Source organism: Squalius cephalus (genome assembly GCF_949319135.1).
Source record: "Squalius cephalus genome assembly, chromosome: 24".
Classification (NCBI taxonomy): domain Eukaryota; kingdom Metazoa; phylum Chordata; class Actinopteri; order Cypriniformes; family Leuciscidae; genus Squalius; species Squalius cephalus.
In genome coordinates, this window is record NC_137145.1 from 2707449 (window position 1) to 2729548 (window position 22100).

Genomic DNA, 22100 nt, shown 5'->3' on the forward strand with positions numbered 1-22100 from the left:
TTATGCAAAGAATACATTTAATTTTGAGATGAAATATGATCTGGGTATTGTCAGATTTGGAGACGTTCCCCCTAGATCCGCTCTTCCTCAGAAACACAGTAGGCTTGTTATATTTCTGAAATTTAAAAATAAGCGTCCACGGCCAAAGTCATGTAAGGTTCATCGGATGAAATATTGATGCACTTCTGAAAATAGCTGCACATTTCCTTGGCTATCACTGCATCATTTCACAAGACGAGCTCAGATTCCTTATAACGTCTAACATCAGTGAATCCACGAGCAGAAAACGAGATAACAGCCAATCACGTCGCTCTACAGCCAGCAGAGAAAAACACCCGACGACAGCGATAAAACACAAAAGAGGAATGTTGAAAAAAGGGCTTGGGGGGGGGGGACAAACTCCACTTCATCTAGAAGAACGTTTCGTTCTCAGACACACGCAGCTCATGAAGCACAGTTACTTTTCTGTTTCTCACTGTAAAGTCTCTGAATAAATAGATAAATAAATATCTCATTTCATCAAGTCAGAGTGAATTCATTTACAATGATCCAATTAAATGCGTAGAAACATTTAATGCACATCTCTCTCCCTGTAGTGAAAAGCTACTTGAATCCACAACATTATATTGATCTGACTGAGGTATATACAAACCTATGTACACTAGATATATCATCATAGAGGTGACTTTAATATTCTTTAATAATCTATAGCGTACACACACACACACACAGCTGATATCACAGCCGCTGCTAGATGGGAAATTCCAATTTCAACTCGATTAATATGGCATGAATTCCTGATCTACAAAAACAAGGAGTCGAGTGTGTGTGTGTGTGTGTGTGTGTAATGCAGCGCCTGACCATCTGCTAAGCCCCGCCTTTAAAAAGAATTCTGACCAATCCCACCTTAGCAAGGAAGTCCTGTGTGATGATGATGTAATTATATTTACATTTTTGAACATTTAAAATGTGTAAATTTAGTATCAACTCTTCACATTTATTTGTATAGCGCTTTTCACAATACACACTGTTTCAAAGCAGCTTTACAAAAAATCATGATGTTAATAATTACAATTAGGGATGCACGATATATCAGCCACCATATCGGTAACAGACGATATATGTTAATATATGTTAATTTGTAATGTTATTGTTATCGGCCCGATAAAAAATTCGACCGATATTTTAAAGCCAATAAATAATGTATTATTTCCTTCAGCTGAGACTCTTCAGATCAACATGACGGTTTTGAATTGCTTGAAATATGATTGAAATCACTTGGAAAATACAGTGTGTGAATTTTGGCGCAGGTATTGCGCATAATTTTACTCATTCTTGCAGGGTTCGCACTTATAAAGCGTGAAATTACCGCAAATGTTTATTAGCAAAACGAATCGACACAGATTATCAATCAAATCTGTCATTTGAAAAGTAATTTCAGTGAAACTGTGTCTCTCCTCTTAATCTTCTGGATTTAAAAGACGTCGCGCCTGCACTATAAGCGCTCTGCGCGACGGAAGTCGTCGTTTTAAATCTTGCGATTTGAACATTGCAAGCGATGTTAGATCATTCAGTAGTTCTGACCTCTTTGAGACTGATTTCTTTGTTCATACTAGCAACGCATGTAAAGAACTCGCGTCTTGGTGAGTACTCGCATAAAGACTTACGTGAAAATAAATTTTTCTAAATGTCGACAAAAAACAATTGCGAAATGACACCGTTTCCATTAACCGATGTTATGCGACTAAAACTTCATTTTTTCCTCTCGCGATAAGTCATTCCAAAAATCATGGCGACGGATGTTGGTAGGTTACGTATATCCCAGCCACTGCACTGGCCATTATTATTAATCAAAGGAGACGTATATGTGTTGTCCAAGCATTAATGGTAAGGAACGACCGTTATACTGTGAGTGGCACATATGAGGTGTTTCTGGGTGTTTCTCCCTCATTTCTGCTTCAAGGTCTTGATTGTGGCATTTATTTGAGGTTCAGAATCTATTTCTGTCATTATTTTGTCTTATATGAATATATAAATATCTAAATATCTAAGTCAGGTGACTGTAAATGCGCAAAAACTGTTTCCATTGCAGGTTTGCGAAATATTCCTTTTTCGAGTTGCCTGAAAAACCTCCTCATGCGAGCGGAAAAACTTTTTGGCGATAAATGGGAGTTTTTGCGAAAGTAGGCGCGTTTCCATTAAAGATTCGCGCAAAACTTTTGCGATTTTTTCTAAATATCGATAAAAAAAACTATTGCGAAATGACGGCGTTTCCATTAACCGATGTTATGCGACTAAAAGTCATTTTTTCCTCTCGCGATAAATCATTCCAAAAATCATGGCAACGGACGTTGGTACGTTTATATATATCACAGCCACGTACCGCACTAGACATTATTATTATTAATGGAAGGATATTTATGTGTGTTATCCAAGCATTAATGGCAAGGAAAGACCCTTATACTGTGAGCGGCACATATGAGGTGTTTCTGGGTGTTTCTCCCTCAGATCTGCTTCGAGGTCTTGATTGTGGCATTTCTTTGAGGTTTAGAATCCATTATTCCTGTCATTCTTCTGTCTTATATGAATTTAATAAAGAGCTCAGTCTCGTATTCTGTCCAAACACACCGCGTCGTCAACATCAGGTGACTGTAAATGCGCAAAAACTGTTTCCATTGCAGTTTTGTGAAATATTCCTTTTTCGAATTGCCTGAAAAAAACCCTCATGCGAGCGGAAAAATTTTTTTTGCGATAAATGGGAGTTTTTGCGAAATTGACGTGTTTCCATTGGGCGTATTTTCAATTCGCAATTTCAATTTGCGCAATTTGAAGGGTAATGGAAACGCGGCTAGTGAAGACTATCCAGTGTTAATTTACATTTGATTACTTTTTTTAATACTACCTCCCTAAACTTAAGCGCAAATATTATCAAAAGATCATTGATTCTAACGTGTCAAATGCACGCCTGAGCTTTTGTGTTATTTAAACTGTATGATCTTATGTGCGTCGATTAGTGTTAAAAGAAAAGAAATGTCTAAATTAGATCGTTTGAGTGATGCACTCACCTGTCGATCTCGTAATGTCGGCAAGTGACCGATGCTTGGCAAGGTTTGATGGTTCTTCATCAGCAAAGTAATTCTGAATTTCACTTCTACTGTCCTCTTTATTAATCCGTTTTGAGTGTTGAGTGAGATTCGACTGCTTTATCTATTTTGTATGTTGTCATATTTGCTGGTTTCGCATGAGTTTGGGTAGCACACTGCCACCTAGCGGTGAACTTCAGAACTGCAAACGGCGTATCAAGTACTGAAATGAGCAAAATCATGATATCGTACCGTTTGAAATCAAATATATACCTGTGTTTTCCCAGTACCGATATACAGCGCAACCCTAGTCTGTCAGTTGTAATGAGAATGGCTTTTAAATGGTGAGACTTTTGTTTTTGTAATCAGGCTTTAAAAAATTTCTATAAAAATTTGGATTCATTTTTATCGGCCAATATCGGTTTTCGATATGGGCCAAAATGTTCATCCCTAATTATAATGTCTTCATAATTGTCTAAATATCTGACAAAAAAATAAATAATAAATTCACACTGTTCGATTCACAGAAATCTCCAGTTTATTCCGTTCCGTTCGCGTTAAAAAGAGGGGCGGAGCTTAGAGTAAAGTCATCAACAGCCGATTCATGCTTGAAGGATGTTAAGACTTTGATTGACAGTTAAGAAAGCAGTGTGTCAGAATGAACTAGGCACCTTAAAGATAGACGTGACTCTAGTGCAAAGGTGCTGGAACATACACAAGCGTTCATACACAGCGTTCACATGCATCAGACAGACTGCATCGTATCATTTTAAAAAGAACGCCCTCTAGTGGCGCAACAGACCGTGACAAGAACTTACACTGTTACCCCACAAGCCACGTATACTGAAAAACCGATGACCAAAGAAATCATATTAATTTTTTTTTTTAATCTATCCTCCTTTCTAAAACACTGAAAAGCAGTTCGCCATTGTTTGAGACAGCTCTGTTCCCATTGGGTGTAGTTGTAAAGGGTCACATGACTCCTGACATGCACCAATCAGATTCAGCTGGCTGTTCCAGCACCTGCATTCTGTGACATTAAAGGATATATGCATCCATCTAAAGGTGTCTCTCACACACACACACACACACACACACACACACACACACACTTCTGCTACCATGTACACTGAGCACTAACAGGCACAGTTAGGCTGCTGTAGTGGAGGAGGGTTATCCGTTAGCCGGGCCGTTCCCTGGGCTCCTGAGGTAACGGCGGGGTCAGTCTCTGTACTCTCTGACATCTTGTCGCAGATTATGTCCACCAGACGCTCAAAGGTCTGCTTCACGTTGATGTTGTCCTTGGCGCTCGTCTCGAAAAACTCAAAACCTGGCGGACAGAAATGACACCAAACCACAGTAAAATATTAATAAATATATTTAATTAATAGAAATGTATTTTATAAATATATTAATAATTTAATTAGTAATTAAATATATTTATTAATCATAATTCATGATAATAGTTAATTATATTTAATAGTAAATAGTACAATTTTGCTTATTAATAATATATTACATATTTTTTTGTAATCTATTATATTAATAAATATATTTAATAAATAGCAATGTATTCTATATATATATATATATATATATATTAATTATATATTAATAATTTATAGCTTATTAATAATATATTGCATTATTTTTTATAATTTGAATATATGAATACATATTTTTAATAAATATAAATGTATTTTATAAATATATTAAACATTTAATTAGTAATTAAATATATTTATTCATCATAATTCATAACATCAGTTCATTATATTTAATAGTAAATAGAACAATATTGTTTAATAATATATTAAATTATTTTGTATAATTTTAATATATTAATACATATTGTTAATAAATATAAATGTATTTTATAAATATATAAAAAATTTAATTAGTAATTAAATATATTTATTAATCATAATTCATGATAATAGTTCATTATATTTAATAGTAAATAGTACAATATTGCCTATTAATAATATATTACATCGTTTTTTGTAATCTATTATATTAATAAATATATTTAATAAATAGCAATGTATTTTATAAATATATAAAAAAATTAATTAGTAATTAAATATATTTATTAATCATAATTCATGATAATAGTTAATTATATTTAATAGTAAATAGTACAATATTGCTTATTAATAATATATTACATCGTTTTTGTAATCTATTATATTAATAAATATATTTAATAAATAGCAATGTATTTTATAAATATATTAAAAAAATAATTAGTAATTAAATATATTTATTAATCATAATTCATGATAATAGTTAATTATATTTAATAGTAAATAGTACAATATTTCTTATTAATAATACATTTCATAGTTTTTTGTAATTTATTATATTAATAAATATATTTAATAAATAGCAATGTATTTAATAAATATATTAATAATTTAATTAGTAATTAAATATATGTATTCATCATAATAATAGTTAACTATATTTAATTATATTATATTTAAACTAAATATTTTTTAGAGCATTGCATTGTTATTAGCATGTAACCATCAAACTCTGTTCAATTGTATGTCGAATCTCGTGTGCAACTTCACTCTATTTTTGCACAAAGTTGCTGACTATGTAGTGTCTCAATTCTGCGACTCAAAGAGGTTCTGTATGGATGATGCCTATGTAGGCAGAATGTGCTCTTTTACACATCGTGACAATCCTGAGATGTAATTGCTTTGACAGTGTGTAAGCGGAGAGGGAATGTCCTCTCTCACAACACACATGCAGTAAGAGTGTCTATCTTCACCGCTCAGCGTTACTCTGAGATGTTTGCACATTCTGGTGTCATCCAATTATATGCGTTTAATTATCGCCTGAGTTCAAAAGCTGCAATTCACTCCATATGCTCTAATTTATGCACCGTGAACATATGCTAATACGTGAGCCATCTAAGGTATATATTATATTACAGTGCTTATGTAGGGGCAAAAGTGGGGCATGTTATGAATGGTGAGATTAATTTCCAGTCTGGTACATATTGGAGTTTTGTAGCATTTTGTAGTAGTTCTTAAGCAGTGGGTTGATAGCAAAGGGTACAAATAGCAAAGGAAAATAAAAGTCTAAATGTGAAAAGTTGAAATGCAATCAACCACATAATGGTGCATAGTTTAGAAAAGCACAATAAATAGACTTTCAACTTTCAAAAAATGGAGAACACACTTCTCATCCTTTGTTGCTGACGTCAAAGGTTGTATCCGATCAAAATCAATATTTTGGTGCAGATTTATTGTCAAGCTGGTAAGCAGCACAACATGCTCTCATCCTCATGTTGTTCCAACCCCGTAAGACATCTTCAGAACACAAATTAAAATATTTTTGATGAAATCTGAGAGCTGTCTCGCTCCTTCATAGGCTTGCTAGGTAATTGAATCCCAGAAAAGTTAGTAAAGACATTGTTAAAATAGTCCAAGTGACTACAGTGACTCAACCTTAAGTTTATCAAGCGACGAGAATACTTTTTGTGTGCAAACCCCCCCCCCAAAAATAACAACTTTATTCACCTATTCATGTTCTTCTGAGTGAGTTCACGTGGTGTAACAGCGCAGCGCTTCTGGGTTGTACGTCAGAATGGAGGCTCACTATTGGCCAGCATCACACACATGACCAGCGTCGGCCAATAGTGAGCCTCCGTTCTGACGTACAACCCAGAAGCGCTGCGCTGTTACACCACGTGAACTCACTCAGAGAATCACACAGAAGAACATGAATAGGTGAATAAAGTTGTTATTTTTTGGGGGGGGTTTGCACACAAAAAGTATTCTCGTCGCTTGATAAACTTAAGGTTGAGTCACTGTAGTCACTTGGACTATTTTAACGATGTCTTTACTAACTTTCTGGGCCGGCAAGTTTCAATAACATAGAAGCCTATGGAGGAGTGAGACAGCTCTCAGATTTAATCAAAAATATCTTAATTTGTGTTTTGAAGATGAACGAAAGTCTTACGGGGTTGGAACAACATGAGGGAGAGTAATTACTGACAGAATTTTCACTTTTGGGTGAACTAACCCTTTAAGAAGTAAGTTATGCTGACCCACCTGACTGGCTCCACCGGTCCAGAAGTTTCCCTGGAGGAATCAAACTTTTATAGTTTTGGGATGAGGTTAGGAAGAGTGAACTCACCCAACTGCTCTGCCAGCATCCTGCCGTTCTCCACAGACACCACTCTCTCCTCATCCATGTCACACTTATTTCCCGCCAGGATGACCTGCGCGTTGTCCCAGGAGTACGTCTTTATCTGGGTCGACCTAGATAAGAAAGACCAAGGATGTTACGTTTCACTCTCACAATGCAATTATGCTCCACATACAGTATAAACAACATTTCTGCATCGCACATGCATTATTTCAACACTGCGTGATGATGCATTTCTGTACTGTATATGCAGGGCTCCGTCTGCAAACATACACTGTTAAAAGTTATACAGTATATTCCAGGTGCATTACTTTCACAGTAGGACTTATACATGCTTCATTTCTTGTCAAATCTACAGTACTTCACTGGCAATTTTAGTCAAGGTTTTACAGTTGTACTGTGAAAAAGCTTGCTTTTACTCTGACTTTACAGTATTGGAAAAATTACTGTAAACAAACTAAATCTGTACTGTACTGCTATAATGCATATGTACAGCAAACAGTCTTTTCAACCACACACTATCATTATTTCTGTCTTACAATAATTCAAATGATCACAGAAGTACTGGGATAAAAGTTTATAACAGAAGCATCAAAATAGAGCAAATCACATTTTGAAAGTAACTTGACGCTTAAAATAAGGATTGTATCAATTACATCGTTACACCAGTAGGTGGCGACAAGTGACTGTTAAAAAATGCATTTGCCATTGAATCATTCATTCAAGAGATTCGTTCAAAAACGCTGAATCATCAAGTAATGAAACGAAGATTTAATGGGCCCTATCTCACACCCAGCGCAATTGACTTTGTACACCGACGCATGTTTCATTCCTATTTTGCATCCGCGCACAGCGGACTCTTCCCTCCACAGACGCACGTCGGTAAATTAGGGAATGAACTTGCGCTCCCGGGGGCGGTTCAGCGCAAAGAGGCGTGTTCTGGCGCAAACGTTCCCTGGTGCTATTTTGCAGTTTCAGAAAACAATTCCTCCACTGACCAGGAAAAACCTCGTCTAAAGTCAGTGGCGCGTTATTCATATGCTATTTTGAGGGCGCATGCTTGGTCATAATGTAGCTTGTGCACAACGCATATGCACTTTAATTCTCTCATCTACACAGAAGCAGCAGTTTTCATTTTTAGAAAACCATACATTATTACAAGGAAAAATATTAACACACGAGGGAAATCATTGTGGTGTCCATGAAGATGTGAAAAAATAGGCATAAATCTAGCTTACACATTTACCCAAATTATTATACGCCTGTTTAACCGAAGCTAATCTGGGTGTGTTTCTCCATCCCCAATGTCACTTCTCTGTGTTTTACGGCCCTGACGAGAACGTCGGTCTCCTCGGCTGTGAACCGCTCCTGCAAATCCACTGTTACTGTATAATAGCAATCCGCCATGGAACAAGCGCGCCTGCTCTTAAAGGGAATGTGAGATGTCGCTCTGATTGGTTTATTTCACGTTACGCCCAAACCACACCTATGAGTAATGAAGCTACTTCAGACCAACACATTTTAGATTTGCGTTGAGATCTGCCCACATGTTACTTCCGTTTTGCGTTTGATACTTGCGTTTCAGATCGTTCAAATAGGGCCCAATGAGTGAGTCATTGAATCATTCACTCAGTTTTTTAAATTTAAATAATTTATTCAGATTAAACTATTTAAATAAACTCCAGCAATTGACATTTTCTCAGAACCTCTAGTAAATTACATCTTACTTTGTTTAGTTGTCTGTTCAGAATTGTGGGAGAATCATGATCTGTTTGAAACTACAAAAATGCGATTCTCCATTTATCCATAATCGTGCAGCTCTACTTGATGTGCTGTATTAGATTACTTTTCATATTTTGTTATTTAATTTAATTTTTTTATTAGGTGTGATATTGTTTGATTATGTAAGGCTGTATTTTATGTGTGAAAGGTGCTATATAAATATATTTAAATTCCTTGCAATTTTTTCCAGTGTGCCGCCCAATTAAAGCTAATGTTTTATAGCCGTCTCAGTTTTTAAAGGCTTGTTTCGGTGCCATGGCAACAGCAGACAGCTGGAGCAGATTCACTAAAGCCCACGACACATCACAGCGTCTGCTCATGTATGTCGCAGCGATAATGCCGAGACTCTAGTAAGTTGCTTTTGTGTTTCCCCAGCGCTTTCACATCCGTCTGGTTTAATTAGGTGTCAGTTCACTGACCGCAGCTGGAGTCTCTTGAGTTTCACCAGACATCATTTCAAGGAGTTAAACTATAGTCAAGCTACCCTTCTGAAAAACCACATGACAAATTACTAAGAAAAAGCAGCTTTTTAAAGAGGTAAAATCTTTGCGGTTTTTACAATTACACTGTAAAAGTGGCAACCTGCAATTGTTAGCTTAAAGAGCTATTTCTACCTGATTTAACCTATAAAAATGTATTTTGTTGGCATTATTAAAATATATATGTATTTAGCTTGATTCAGTGATGTTAAATAATATTTTTGACTTGAATAAAACTAGTTAATTTAGATGTAACCATTTTTAAGTTCATGAAATACATTTACATTCATGCATTTAGCAGATGCTTTTATATTATGTATATTTATATTATGTATCGAGAGCCAACAATATACAATATTCATAATATACAATGCCAGGTTTATTAGACAACTAGATTAGGAAACAAGCAAGCTAAATACAACAAAAACTGAAAAATACAAACAAATAATTGAAACTAAAACACTCAAATTTATAGTACATAATAAAAAAATATATATAGTGATAAACCGTAGTATTTCACTAAATATTTATTTACAAAATATTTAAATAATTAATATATATTTTAAAAATGACTGGAAACCTAATTACTCAAATGGGTAAGAATTTTAATTTTATTTCTATTATTAAATTATTATTATTATTATTATTAACATTATATTATAATTAAATGATTAGTATTCATTTTTTGTTTTTATTTTTACCAGTTCACTGAATTGAAGCAACTTGACAGGAGATTCTCTACAACATTTATTCATATCTGACTCTATAATTATTTAATTTTTTTGTCATTTACTTTTATTTTAGCATCAACTTCAGCATCAACATGGTGAAAGAATTACATTTCTGAGTGAACTAATACTTCAGGAAGATAACATCTGCTGATGAAGCAGTATAATTGCAAATTCCTCTCCAGCTCTGTCCTTTCAGTAAATTCAGGTCTCATTTCTGCCTAATAAAGTAATAAAGCTCGGACATCAAGCCGTTTTGCGGTTGTAATGACTCAGCATCTGACCCGAGTCGCCTTTCCCTCCGCTCTACTCTTTCTGTTCCAGTTCCTCAGCCTCTTATCCGGATGTTCATTAGTCTCTCGTCTCACGCTAATTACATCAACCACTGACCACAGCCAGCGGAGCGGATCGATAGGGCGGCATCCGTAAAGCCCTGAACGAGCCCTACTGCCCTTTAACACTGAGAGAAATTTAAATGACTCTTGTTAAATATTAACCGGATGGATTCCTGAAGACTCAGTGATGCTACTTTTCCTCTAAGGCCTCTTTAACTGCTCACAGAGGACTGTTCAGGTTACATAATTCAAAACAGACCCTGTTTACTCTCTTAACCTCTTAAGTGTCACCGGCTCACCGGTGGGCCCAAAATCATTACATATTTAAAACAGTAATATCCTATAATAAACATAAACTAATCTTGACAAACTATATATCATTTGAAAGCTTACAAACTCTAGTTTTCATATTTGGTTTGATTTTGGTTCATATTTGATTTCCAAAATAAATTAGAGAGGAGCTGTAATTTATCAATTTGCAACAAGAATATTTTCATATTTATAAGGCGTGTTCAGACCTTTATTTTGAAATAGCAATGAACATGAAAAATCATGAAAGAATGGATGAAACCTCAGTTTGTTTTCATGCCAAGAGTTCAAAAGATATCATCCATTCAATTATTTTAGAAAAAAATATATTAATATGTTTTTAATAACACATATGGAAATGAAGGCGCCCTTATATGGGCAGTAATGGAGTCTGGTTGTCACCTAGTGAAAATGTTTGGTACTGCGCCCAAACAAAATCTCACTGAAAGCTCATTTTTTGAGATATCAACCTAAAATTTGAAACACAACTTATTCAGATTTTTGGCTTTGATTTTCTAGCAGTTTTAGAGTCGGCCAGGTTTTAAAAATATATATTTTATATAAAATATGAATAATTAAATTTTTTAAATTGTACATTTTCATAAACACAAACTTATATAACTTTTTTTTTGTTTCACTTTCTTAATTTATTTCACTTCAACAAAAATCTGCCAAATGTCTTCTTTAAAACAAGACCAATTTTACGTCTATACTCCAAAGCATTCTTTAATTACAACCATTTAAAGTCGAAATGTGCATTTTCATGTATATTTAAAAAAAGGGGGGTGACACTTAAAGGGTTAATAAACATCTTATCATCAATGGATCAGTGTAAGCTTGCATTCATAATATCCCATTAAAATATAATAACTTTCTCCACCACATAATACTATTGCTAATTTTGTGTTGCATTAATGTTGCATTCTTTATCATTAAAACATTAAAAAAATATAAAGGATCCATTTGCGATCCATTCCATTCTGAATAAACAAACAACGCAGTTCACATGGTTCGTCGTTGTTGCATTATTCATTAAGATAATAATTAATAAATGCATGCACAATTATCCGTGAACTTGATAAATGTTGATAAATGTTTTACTATGAACAAACAAATGCCTTTCAACTTATGTGTGCAAAATTCTGAATTAAATGAATGTGCAGCAATTTGTACAAATAGAGAGTCTGTAGGCCTACTACACGTGTTGTAGCCATTAAATAAGCGTATTTAGTTTCATATTTGTTAAAATATTATAATGTTATTTTTTTCCATCTATGTTGATTATGAAAAGTGAACAGCACGAGTAAGATAGGATGCGCAATATATCGAGAGACATGGAGCGGGTCAGACATGATTTTGACCACTTCATTAAGTTTTGTTTTGTAGAAAGCCTTTCTTTAAAGTGAATTTCGTTTTGTATAAATTGTATCTTAATTTTTATCATTTTTTATCAACCAATTGCCTGGATTTAATAAATAAATATAGCAGACAATATAATCATGGAGTCGCCGGTGCGGTCACTTGCATTGCTCGTGAACTGGAGCGCATCTCATCATAAATTAACCTGAAACTCAGTGTATGCCTCACAGACATGAAAAATATATCTAAAGAAAGCTTGAAATGTCTTTAAATGAAACAATTCAAAACAAAAAGAAATAGGCTACTCTCTGATTATGTAATCCATGATGTGCATTTCTCTCTATAGCCGCGTTCACGGAGATGGCGATCGTCAACTTCATCTTTGCAGCCGACACTGACACAGAAAACACAAGTTTATTAATAAAAAATGCACATCTTGCTTGTTGCACGCACACATATTATGTCGAAATAACGAGACATTATGTTGAAATAACATTATTAATAATAATAAATCTTTAAGAATATTTGATTGAATGCTGAATGTTGCACTTGTTCAATTTAATACAATTAATACTTTAATTGTGACAATTAAAATAATTGAATATTAAATATTAAGTGGCCAATTTTTTTAATAGTATTTATATAGGCTATAATATATCCAGCACCCCCTCAGCACCTGCGTTAAAAAATTCCCTGGCGCCACCCCTGGTTATAACGGCCCACGTATTATAAAATGGTCAGGTTTAAATCGGGCTCGGGCTCATAATTACAGTTAATGTGTCGGGCCGGGCCGGGCTCGGACACAACGTGCACGGGCTCGGGTAGGGTCGGGCTTGATTTTTTGGGCCCGATCTAAGCTCTAACTCAAAGTACCGGTAGGTTCAAAGTCTCTGTGCATGTGTATGTGCGTGCGTGCATGTCTGTCTCATGGCAATGCATATCCCATGTTGACTGCTTTACAATGCAATGTTTGAGAAATGCTTCTGGTGTTACATCTAATATGTTGTATAGTCAAGTGTTTTATGGATATTCATAACATTGCTTCTATGTAATGTGGAAGCAATAGGCTATAGGCTCCCTGGTCATATTGCTGTTGGTTATGTTTACGTTTATGATGATTACGTGCTGCGCGAATAGAGTATATGATTATTATAAATACCGGTATACGTACTGTAGGCTAATAATAATTGTGCCCTCCCATGCATTTCATATGCCACCCTTAAGACTGAGGTCTGGCGACGGCACTGCATACCCATACCCCAAATTTTGCAATATAAATTAATCTAAATAATAAATATGAATAAAATATTTTTTTTTAAATTAACTAATATTATCATGACCTACTTTTCATGATTTACTCACTTAATTAATACCAGGTGTAAACAGGGCCTTGATGAAAATCCCTGTTTACACATTCCCGTTTACACCTGGTGTTTTAATCCGTCTTGTTTGTCCACTTTCAGCCACTTCTGTCCTGATTTCTTCGAGCGGAGGGTCTATGGACGGGTAAATGTATGGGCTTTTTCAGATCTTTTGATCTAATGGATAAAACAAGCTCACGCAATTTACATATGAACGCGACCGGAGACGACGGAAAAACAGCCAAACGAAATCAGGAATGGTGAGAGAACATTGTGCTTGATACGTTTTCATCTTCAAATCAAGCTTGTGTCTTCAACTGATAAAGTTTAAATGCCGTCTGGCTAGAGCGTTTCCCATAATGTTCACTCATTAGGTCAGTAGACGGAGAGAAGACGGTCTTTTGTGGCGGTTTGAACACATTCGAGCTCATCAGAGTTTACACTACGAAAACAATCCGATCGAATGCGTTTTCCACTACCTCTGGAAGTGGAGGAAAGTGGACAAGCTCAAAACGTTTTACACCTGTATTTCACCTGTATTGTCCACTTGTGATCCGATTGAATAAAACGCGTCTTTATACCAGGTGTAAACAGGGCCTTAGATATTAAAACCTCTGGCCTCGTCACTACTGTTTTTACACCGAACAATGAATCAGTAAAGACCCTGTGATGATGATGTGTAAACTAGAAATATTCATGCTTCCTTCAGAGCCGTCTCACTCACGGCATTTGTGTTGATGGAACAATAACTTGCTTATAGTTCTCTTAAACACTGCAGATTTTTTCTGCAAATACACACACACACACACACACACACACACACACACACACACACACACACACACACACACAACACAAGTTATGCTGAAATACTGCCTTCTGCTTCAAATACTGCAAAAGTGTCTCTGCAAACCTGTATGCACTGAATGACTGTGATATTAACGATGTAAACTGTGAGTGAATGAGTGATAGATTCCTGAAGTGGAGAGTGTTTTTATGATGTGAGTGAAGTAATGCTTCCATGTATTATTCTGTATATATTTTATGAACTTTTGTAAGTAAAACATCAACCTGTCCAGGGACTGCGGGTGGAAATTTGCATTTTTTGCAATAACCTGGCACATGACATCTCTTCTTTTTTAGACTAATGTTTTTTGTGCATTGTCCCTGATCAAATAAAAATAAATTCAAATTCAAATTCAAATGCATGATCAGTGCAAACGCAGGCGTCACGTCCGGTGATGTTGTCTCCGATCGCATCTACACTGCTCGTGGGGTCAGAGGTCACTCACCAGTCCTGGACGGCTCCGAACGACTCCTCGTTGGTGATGTCGTACATGAGGATGAACCCCATGGCTCCACGATAATACGCCGTAGTGATGGTGCGGTACCTCTCCTGTCCCGCAGTATCCTTAAAAACACAAACCAAACAGCTTCGTTAGTTCAGACACTCATTTCAATTCTTAAACACTTATTCAATTCAATTCACGTTTATTTGTATAGCGCTTTTAACAATACACATCATTTAAAAGCAGCTTTACAGAAAGTGCATGAGTCCACATTACAATTTAGAGTGATCTGTTATTAGAGGTAACGGTCTAAGTTATGTATTTCAGAAATGTACATATACAAAATCACAGTTAGCTAAAAATTAATTAATTCAAACAATGTAGTAATTTAATGCAGATACAATGAGTAATGAATACTTGTTTGTTAACAAATAATTATGACATTTAGAAAATATAGCATTGGTGCATGTTTTTTTTTTCCACAGTTTAAACCCAAAATACTATAGTAACTAGAGACGCACTGATGTATCGACCAATATTCGGTATCGGCCGATGATCGGTGCCGATTATATCCTGTCAATCAAAAGGGTGCAGAAAAACATGTCAGACTGCAACTCATACTCTGTGTCAAATAGTGATGTAGAATAAAGCTGAAGTTGTAAATAGGGGTGTGACGGTTAGCATATAACCGTGAGACCGACGGTTATAGTTGAACACCGTCATTATAACTGCCATTATAATATATAACCGTGTTATTAAAATATTTTTTACAAACATTTTTTATCATAGAGAATGTTTAAATACTAATTAAAAACAATTGTTAACAGTCTGTGTTATTAATGGTCTACGTCGTTTCCAACTGTATTTGATTCTTTGCCAAGCGACCGCCAATCATTTGAGATAGAAATAAAAGCTATGATATAGTGATGTGCCATCATTATGAGATTTATTAAACAAATGAAAAACATTTGCAATAATAAACATTAGCAATGAACATTTGCAATCGGGAGACATGGTTTTTACCACTTAATGAAGTTTTGTTTTGTAAATCGTCAGACATGATTTTTACCACTTCATTAAGTTTTGCTTTGTAGAAAGCATTTCTTTAAAGCGAATTTCGTTTTGTATAAATTGTATCTTAATTTTAATAAATGTTTCATCAACCAATTGCATGTATTTAATAAATAAAATATATTTAAATATATTCAAATATAGGAGACAATATAACCGTCACATGGAGGCTCCGATGCGCCGCGTTCACTTGCATTGCATGAAGTTGAACTAGAGCGCATCTCATCGTAAATGAATGAAACTCAGTGTAGGCCTCTGCCTCATACATTAGCATTAAATATCTTTGCTGCATCTTTCTAGAACAGACAAGGGCTTTCTTGCGGCCCGCATCAGCAGAGCATTGCATCGTCCATCGCAAAACAATCAGCGGATGGCGGGCGGGTGAGGCTTTGAAATCTGGTAAAAAAACGTTGGTGCGGATGATGAGTTTTGTGATGCGGTTGCGGATGAAATAATACCCCATCCGCGTATCTCTATTGATAACAACATTGAACACTACACAAATATTAATTTTATTCAAACTAAGTTGTCCTGTAACAGACGAACGTCACGAACGTCGCAAATGTCACGCTTCATTCAATGAGTGCAGTGTGTCATTTTAGTTGCGAATTGCGAATTGCACCCAACAGACGTTACGATGGCCGACAGGAAGTGATGTCGTCGTCTGAGAGTAGCCAGTTAAGCAATGAGGTTTCTTTACAAAGATAAATTACGAAATTAGGTTTACTTAATTATTCAGTAAAATGATGTTATTGCGAATATTATTGTAACTTGTTCATCATTGTGTCAGTGTTTTATTCGCTGACTTTAGCTATAGCTTCTTTACACTAAGAACAACAAAGTGACAAAACGCATTTGTCCGTTTAAGGCCACTGTAGAAACATGTCGATGTAAGCGGACCCGCGGTGTGTGTAGAGAGAAATGCTCATTATAAGCTAATAAAAACATAACGGTTCATTATACACCACTGAAAACATAGTTATGTATATGATATTGCATTTCTGTCAACAGATTAGATTAGATCCAGATTAATATTACACAATGCACCTTTAATACTTTTTTATAGGGAACCACAACTGCAAACCTAACATTGGATTCATCTTATCCCATATCATTTAAATAATATTCATATAATATTTCAGAAGGCTTGATGGATGAGAGCAGGAAGTCGTTTAACTTCTTATACCAGATTGTTCCCAAATTTAGCAGGGAAAAGTGGAGACCTGCCAGGGGTTACCATGGTGATGGAGCAGTACAGCAGGGAGTAGCAATGGCGCGGGTTGGGTGGGTGGATGCAATACAGCAAATTATGGACCCTAAAGGGTAATATTTGACACTTTTGTAGCATGCAATCTCTCCCAGCTGACCAGTTATAATATTAGTCAAGGATTCTCGCACCAAAAACATCAAAATGTAGTTTACACGACCATTTCCACTTTCTCTCTAGCCTTTGTTATGGATTATTATTAATATGGCTGTTGATATGTAAATGTGGGCGGTCATATGCTAATGATCTCATAATGAGCTCGGTTTCAAACCCTCTACATAAAAAAGCGTACAAAATGAGCAGAAGGAAAGTTAAATCTTGTTTTGACACAAATGAAAGCGGTGATATATTTGTATATTATTTATAAAGGCTTTTTGATGATTGCTTCGCACAAAAGGTCACAGAAAGAGCGTCAAAATATTTACACAGAAATAAGCCACTTTAAATGTTTTACTGCAAGTGTTGTTCATACATTGTAAAAAAATTAATAAAAAAAGTTGCTGTTTTAAATTTATAAGTACAATCAACTTGTACTTTAAGTCATTTCAACCTAAATTAAATTGACTTGAAAAAAAAATAGTTGAATCTTGTATAACATTAAAAGCTTCTTGACTTATTTTGATGATTTAAAGCAAAGTAAAAACATATGTTGTCATAACTTAATTTTTACAATAATTTTTCGTTCTGCATTCAACATTTTTATCTTTAGATTAATGTGCATTACAGCTGCACAATTAATCATTAAAAGATCGGGATCTTATTCCTAAATGACAACATTTTGCCTGTGTCTCTTAAACCTTTGACAAAATCACACCATGAACATTAAAATTTGTGTTGCCGCTGCCACTGATCCAGAGACAGCCGTTGTCATGTACACTGTACATATGAAACAGCTTTGCAACCACACAGTTTCGTTATTTCTGTCTTACAATAATTCAAATGATCAAATTAGTTTATAGGTCAGATATAAACACTGATGGCTATGGAAGCAATTAAAATAAAGCTAATTAACTTAGCTACAAATAAAGATTGTATTGATTACATCGTTACACCAGTAGGTGGCGACAAGTGACTGTTAAAAATGTATTTGTCATTGAATCATTCATTCAAGAGATTTGTTCAAAAACGCTGATTCATCCAGTAATTAAACAAGTGAAGTGTCACTGAATCATTCACTGAACCTGATTTTTAAAAAATATTTATTGTAAATTATTAAACAATTAATTTAATTAAAAAGACTGCAGCAATTAATATTTTGTCAGAACCTCTGGTAAATTTCATGTTATTTTGTTTAGTTGTCTGTTCAGAATCGTGATTTACAATGCAATATAATAAGACTGCCTAGTAGATTTATCATCTGTGCGGCGCAGTGCTTTTCACTTGATTGTTTTTACAGCTTTACTCGCAAACTATAATTCTTGTTCATCAATAAGGTAAGAACCAGACCAGACAGATATACTCAAATTAATTGAAAAGTGTACTGTCCGAGTAGTAATAAACGATGTTTGCAGTCGTAATGATGACAGTCGTGCACACAAAAGTGGTACTAGTAGATGTTCTGTGCTACGGCATGGTAACACTGTGTCCTACTGTAACTACACGTGACGCGACGCGCGATAAAAGGTCCTTCTCCATGTTAATCAGAGTGTTTGTCCTAACGAGCCGCGACAGCGACACTCGACGATTCTATTTTAGAAACGGTTTCTATTTTTCTGTGACGTCGCGCTGGAACAACAAACACAAAGTGTGGCTATGATAATCTCAGGTGCTGTTTATGTGCTTTATTTAATGTTAAAAGCGTGTAATGTGACTCTGAATATCATTTAGTGCTCCAGCTTTGAGGCTGTAAAAGCAACAATGGATAATTCACCTCAGATCTTGAAATTAAACAAATGGAAACAAGAACGTTCAAACTGTGAACAAACAAGTGTATTATTTGTCAAAGATTGTTTTAGTAACTCAGTAACCTATGTGTTTTTAATAATGTTTAAAGGGGCTATATGTAGTTTTCAGCGGCCTCTAGCGGTGATGTTTCAGAATGCAACCAATAAGTTTACAAGCGAGTGCTCGTGCGCGTGCTCGAACTCATGAGCGAGCTCTCTGGGTACCTTCCAGACTGAGACGCAACACAGCGGAGAAAGCATCACACAACATGCTGGAAACTCAGGTAAACTCCCACTGCAACATTACAATAATAGGCTACTTTTATCAGCTTGACGTTGAACTAATGCTCCATGCTCGTACCATGATGAGTATGGAACCCTAGCAACCGTGCCGAATTTTGCCTCTGCAAGCACCACTTCACATTTTCTTCAGGAAATGTACATTCTAGGTTTGTAGATAAGGTGTCTCCATGATTCAAATGCCCTGCCGATGTTGATCCGTGTTTTCACCCGAAGTTCATCCGATTCACGTCTGGCCTTACGAGCTTCAGCGAAAAAAAAAAACGTTTTTTGTTTTTTATGAATATGTGGAGTTTGTGTTGGAGTCTGTTGTGCTGGGAGCAGGTCGTTTCTTAGTGTTATCAGACATGTCATAAGTTGAATAAGTCATAAGTCCATGTCATAAGCTGCAGTGTCGTCGCTGTTGAGTGCAAAGTCAGTAGACGAGGCGAGAGGCTCGGGAGCGCGCATGCAGGTCTCAGTCACGTCACTGGATTTCGCGGTAAATCCGACCCGGAGCTTCACATAGAAATAAGAATACTTGCTTTCCGAGGTAATAGCAAAACCCGCAAAGTGGATCATTTTAATGTGAGATTACAACCCCTTCACACACAGGCAATAAAAAAGGATTCATTTTAGTAGAAAAACTACATATAGCACCTTTAAATGCTGTAATATTTGTGAATTTGATTATGTAGCTACTTCTCCATTTTCTGGCGAGTGTCGTCAAGATTACTCTCTGGTGCCGCGAGACTCCGCCCACACGCTGTTTCTGATTGGCTGTGGGTTTTGATTGATTTTGACGCATCTCGTAGTCGCGTCACTTCTGGTGTGGACAGACACATTATTAGTCGCTGGAATCTTATCGCATCGCGTCTGGTTAGTACAAGCCATTAGCGATCACACTACATGCATACCAAGCCTAAGCCCAACTGAACAGTGCTCAGGCCCACCTCTTCCAAGCGGGACAGGGACAGGCATGGTTTAACTCACCTGGTGTGAGTACACCTTAACTGGTCTTCCCATGCATGTGCCAATAACACTGCCCTCTAAGTGTGTAGTGGACCATGACAAACAGGCAAATCCCGAATCCTGCTCTTATCTGCCACAGACAGATCCAATGAGCGACCACACACCTTATTCACACACACACACACACACACACACACACACACACACACACACACAATACAAAAGAGAAGCACACACACATACATACACACATACATACATACACACACAAAATACAAAAAGAGAAGCGCACACACACACACACACACACACACACACACACACACAGAGTGGCCAAAAAAATAAAGCATCAGGCTCCATTAGGAGGCTTTATGATGATCTAGAACCGCAAGCAATTATAAAATGGGCTCTGAGTATCTCTTTATGGCTCTGTGAAAGGCTTATGTTTGGACACACACAGACTGAAGTAAAGGCTCTAATTACTGCAAACAGAGCCGCTGATAAGAGCAAACAACACGCGGTCGCTCCCTTAGCAGGTGCTGGTCAATCTCGGCCACGGCCCGAGAGAGAGAGAGAGAGAGAGCAAAACACACCATTCACTGCATACACACACATACACACACAACTCGTTCAGTCTGCGAGAGCTTACATTAGGCCAGTCGATCAATTAAAAATGGAATCAAATGAATAATGATACACTGATTAATCAAACTATATATAATATCAAATTACATCATTGTTGCAGACCAGCAAATCATCAAATATACATTAGAAATAGTAGATTTTAAAGTCAATAAATCAAATTATAAAAATACATTAAAAATAAATGAAAAATATTTTAAAAAGTCTACATGTTAAATTGACAGCCCTAGCTTTATTTAAACTTTATTCTCTAAAAAAATTAAAACTTATCATTGGATGTCAATTAATAAGTAATAATCAAATTATACAAATATATTAAAAATGAATAAAACACAGGAAAAAAATAATAGTTTATAAATAAATTATTATTACAAAAAAACTATAAAATTAACAAATAAGCCAATTCAATTGACAGCCCTATTTTTAATAGTACTTTCTTCTTTAAAATAAATAAATAAATAATTAAAATAATTAAATTGAGTTCTACTTTTAATATACTATATTCTCAAAAAAATCAGGGATGAAATAACATACCTTTATAAGTCGATCAATACAAAAATGATTTAATAAAAAAAAATTCGGAATAAAAACTAAAATAAATAATTAAATCGTCAGTCCTACTTTTAATATACTATATTCTCTAAAACAATCAGGGATGAAAAAACTTAGCATTAGAAGTCAATAAAAAAAAAGATTGAATAATAAAAAAATATATTTTAGAATAAATAATAAAATAAAAATAAATACAAAATTACTATAATAATTAAATCAGCATTGTAAATTGATTTAAAGAGAGAAAGAGAGAGATAGAGAGAAAGAGAGAGATAGAGAGAGAAAGAGAGAGATAGAGAGAGAGAGAGAGAGATAGAGAGACAGACAGAGAGAGAGAGAGAGAGAGAGAGAGAGAGAGAGAGATAGAGAGAGAGATAGAGAGACAGAGAGAGAGAGAGAGACAGAGAGAGAGAGAGAGAGAGATAGAGAGACAGAGACAGAGAGAGACAGAGACTTTTACAACCCCTTTGTTCTACATAGTTAAAAAATGTAGATATACATTATTCCTTCACATTCACATTAAACACACATTTCTTTAAATAAAT

The 22100-nt window shown here is 35.4% G+C and overlaps 1 protein-coding gene across 1 annotated transcript in view; it reads right to left on the minus strand.

The window, feature by feature from the left end:
- Window positions 1–2720: 2720 nt before the first annotated feature.
- Window positions 2721–22100, minus strand: part of LOC307152275 (ras-related protein Rab-3C-like) — a 31611-nt gene continuing 12231 nt past the window's right edge. Inside the window, exons 3-5 of the mRNA XM_079860780.1 lie at window positions 14893–15011; window positions 7236–7360; window positions 2721–4413 (exon numbers count right to left, since the gene is read on the minus strand). Of these exons, the coding sequence (XP_079716906.1) occupies window positions 4220–4413; window positions 7236–7360; window positions 14893–15011 (438 nt within the window). The 3' untranslated portion in view covers window positions 2721–4219. The remainder of the gene's footprint in view (window positions 4414–7235; window positions 7361–14892; window positions 15012–22100) is intronic.